The sequence below is a fragment of the Dreissena polymorpha genome, chromosome 5 (genome assembly GCF_020536995.1).
Source record: "Dreissena polymorpha isolate Duluth1 chromosome 5, UMN_Dpol_1.0, whole genome shotgun sequence".
Taxonomy (NCBI): domain Eukaryota; kingdom Metazoa; phylum Mollusca; class Bivalvia; order Myida; family Dreissenidae; genus Dreissena; species Dreissena polymorpha.
The window spans coordinates 123,409,224-123,411,883 of NC_068359.1; the positions used below are offsets into that span (position 1 = coordinate 123,409,224).

Consider the following 2,660-nt stretch of genomic DNA (forward strand, 5'->3'; position numbering starts at 1 on the left):
AATTATGAGAAGTTAATTGCAATTGGTGAGCAGTGTAAATTTACTTACGGCGAGTAAGTTGTGAAAAACAAAACCCGTTAATGATTTGATGCGGTAACAAATTAAATCCAGTGCATGTATATTTTATCATGTCTATTTGTAGAACTGATTTACACCGTTTTTCTACAGCGACGTGATAATAACTATTCACTATGCATTAATTCCGGTATGCCATGTAGAACCCGTGTTATAAGAAAGAGCGCGAAATTATTGCTGTCGTCTGCATTGCCAAGTTCTACGCATGCAAAGCATGCTTTTTTTAAAACAGACGATGTGTAACTAAATATAGCCTAGCCGCTCAGTACATGCAGTATTTAAGACTTACACATTTACCGGTTCGTTTGAATAAATTATATATTGCAACTATGGAAAAATATGTCAATTCAAGAATACATTGCAGTAAATGTATTTTTCAAGAATCAAGAAGCACCAGACTACGGCAAAAATTATTGGGAGAAGGGGGGGGGGGCGAATAGGAGTTACGCAAGACCCACCCAATCAAAGACCGGGGCATATCTCAAAGTTCTAACAGTGTATACCTTTTATGCCAGTGCATGAAAATAAATATAAATGAAAAATTTAAAAAAAAATGAAATTATTTGATTTCACGGAACAAATAATTTATTTAAATGTGACTTCATTTAAAATTTAATACAGTCATTATTGATACCTATAGATCCATGATAATGATTATGTCATTCATTGAGCAATTAAGGTTATAATGTGGGTCGTCATCGTAGTGCTGAAATTTGGCTACTAATTGTTTTTCCTTAGCGCCAACCTAGGAATATGCAGAAATAAGAAGCCAATCTGAGAAGTATGAAATAAAGAATTGTCAGTTGATGAAAAGTCGAGAAGATGAGGAAAGGAGCCACAGAATGATGCTTGAACAGAGGCTTGTTTTAGAAAATGAATTTGAACGAAAACGTCAGGCTGAGAAAGAGTTACTACGAAACATAGAACAGCTTGAGTTACAGGAAAGGGCATTGCTTCAGCAGCGGAGTAGAAATGAACTACTGGATAGAGAAATAGCTGTAAGAAGAATGAAAGATGATGATATGAATAGAAGATTAGAGGTGTTGAAACAGAAAGAACGCGTTCTTAAAGATAAAGTACAACAGAAGAATGATAATTATATGATAAGGGAAGTGACAACAAATGATCAAATTAAGTTGAGTACAAGAATTCCAACATTGCCGAGCTTTGATGGCAAGAACTTTGAAGAGTGGAAGCTTGAAACTGTTTGTATGATGAGGACGGGACTGTATTCGGATTACGCAGTGTCACAAGCTATAAGGAACTCATTGAAAGGTGATACTCGTAGGATACTATTAACAATCAAACCATCTGAGTCAGCAGATGAGCTTATCGCTAAAATGACTGAGAATTTTGGAGAAGTAAAGTCTGTTGAAAGAATAGTACAAGAATTTTACTCGGCAAAACAACATGAAACAGAATCATGCTCTGCATGGGGAATAAGACTAGAAGCTCTTTTTCAACAGGCAGTTAACAAAGGGGAAATAGAAGAACGTAAGAGAGATAACAAGTTGAAGGAAAGATTTTGGAGAGGATTGAACTCTGAACAACTGAAAGCAGCAACGAGAGTTTCATACGAATCGAGTGACAGTTTTGAAAAGTTAAAAAGAAAAACGAGACTAGAAGAGGAAGAAAATAATCAAGTAAATGCAACAGGAAAAACACTTGTTAATCAGCAATCAACGGATGATAGATTGAAAGTTCTGGATGAGATGCTAGAAAGGCTTAAAACCATTGAAGCTCAAATGAGTAATATGAAGAAGCATAATCTGGAAGGGAAGAGAGAATATGAATCATACGAAGCGACAAAGTCGAGTGACCAGGAAAGGAGACAGGATAGACACACCAATGGAGGGCGTTATTATAGAGGAGGCTACAGAAGAGGTAGATATCCAAATAGAGGACAGACTCGATATCATAACCAAGAATATGAATCAACAGCAGAAAACAAACATAGCCATTTAAACGAGAAATCGCTTTCACGGCAGGGCACGATGGAAGCGAAGCAGAATTAAAAAGCCCTACGAGAGTAGCAAGTAACCTTAGAGAAAGGCTGATAGGCGCTTCAAACGAAGGAGTAGTAATCATTGAAGGCAAAGAGACGAAAGCTTTAATTGATACGGGATCAATGGTCACTACTTTGTCTGAAAGCTACTACAATACAATAAATACAATAAATACAATCAATACCTTACGTTGCATTTAATTAAAACAGAGATTATTAACAATACAAAGTTTAAAGTTTATAAATTGATTTATCACTAACCTGTAACCTACTTTGTCTGAAAGCTACTACAATACAATGGATCCAAAACCAGAACTTCTACCATTGACCGATTTTAAAATCCAGTTGACGGGAGCCAATGGAACGGCAATTATATACACAGGCTATATAGAAGTAGCTGTGAAATTACCGTGTTCATCGCGGCAGTCTCAAATGCTAGTTTTAATAGTAAAGGACACTGAATTTAATTCTAAAGTGCCAGCCATTGTTGGAACAAATCTGTTGCGAGAGTACAGGCAAGAATTTGAAATGCAGAGTGAGGAGTTTCCTAAGTCATGGAAAATAGCGTTTGATGCCATGC

At 36.3% G+C, this 2,660-nt stretch overlaps 1 protein-coding gene across 1 annotated transcript; it reads left to right on the plus strand.

The window, feature by feature from the left end:
- The first annotated feature begins 830 nt into the window (after nucleotides 1-830).
- On the plus strand, nucleotides 831-2,660 carry LOC127832597 (uncharacterized). Its single transcript, XM_052358117.1, has 2 exons — nucleotides 831-2,210; nucleotides 2,349-2,660. The coding sequence occupies exon 1, from the start codon at nucleotides 882-884 to the stop codon at nucleotides 2,088-2,090; it is 1,209 nt and encodes a 402-aa protein (XP_052214077.1). The 5' UTR covers nucleotides 831-881; the 3' UTR covers nucleotides 2,091-2,210; nucleotides 2,349-2,660.

Bases quoted from the DNA above. Each gene is read 5' to 3' on its own strand.
- LOC127832597 (XM_052358117.1), top strand. From the start codon at position 882: ATGAAAAGTCGAGAAGATGAGGAAAGGAGCCACAGAATGATGCTTGAA.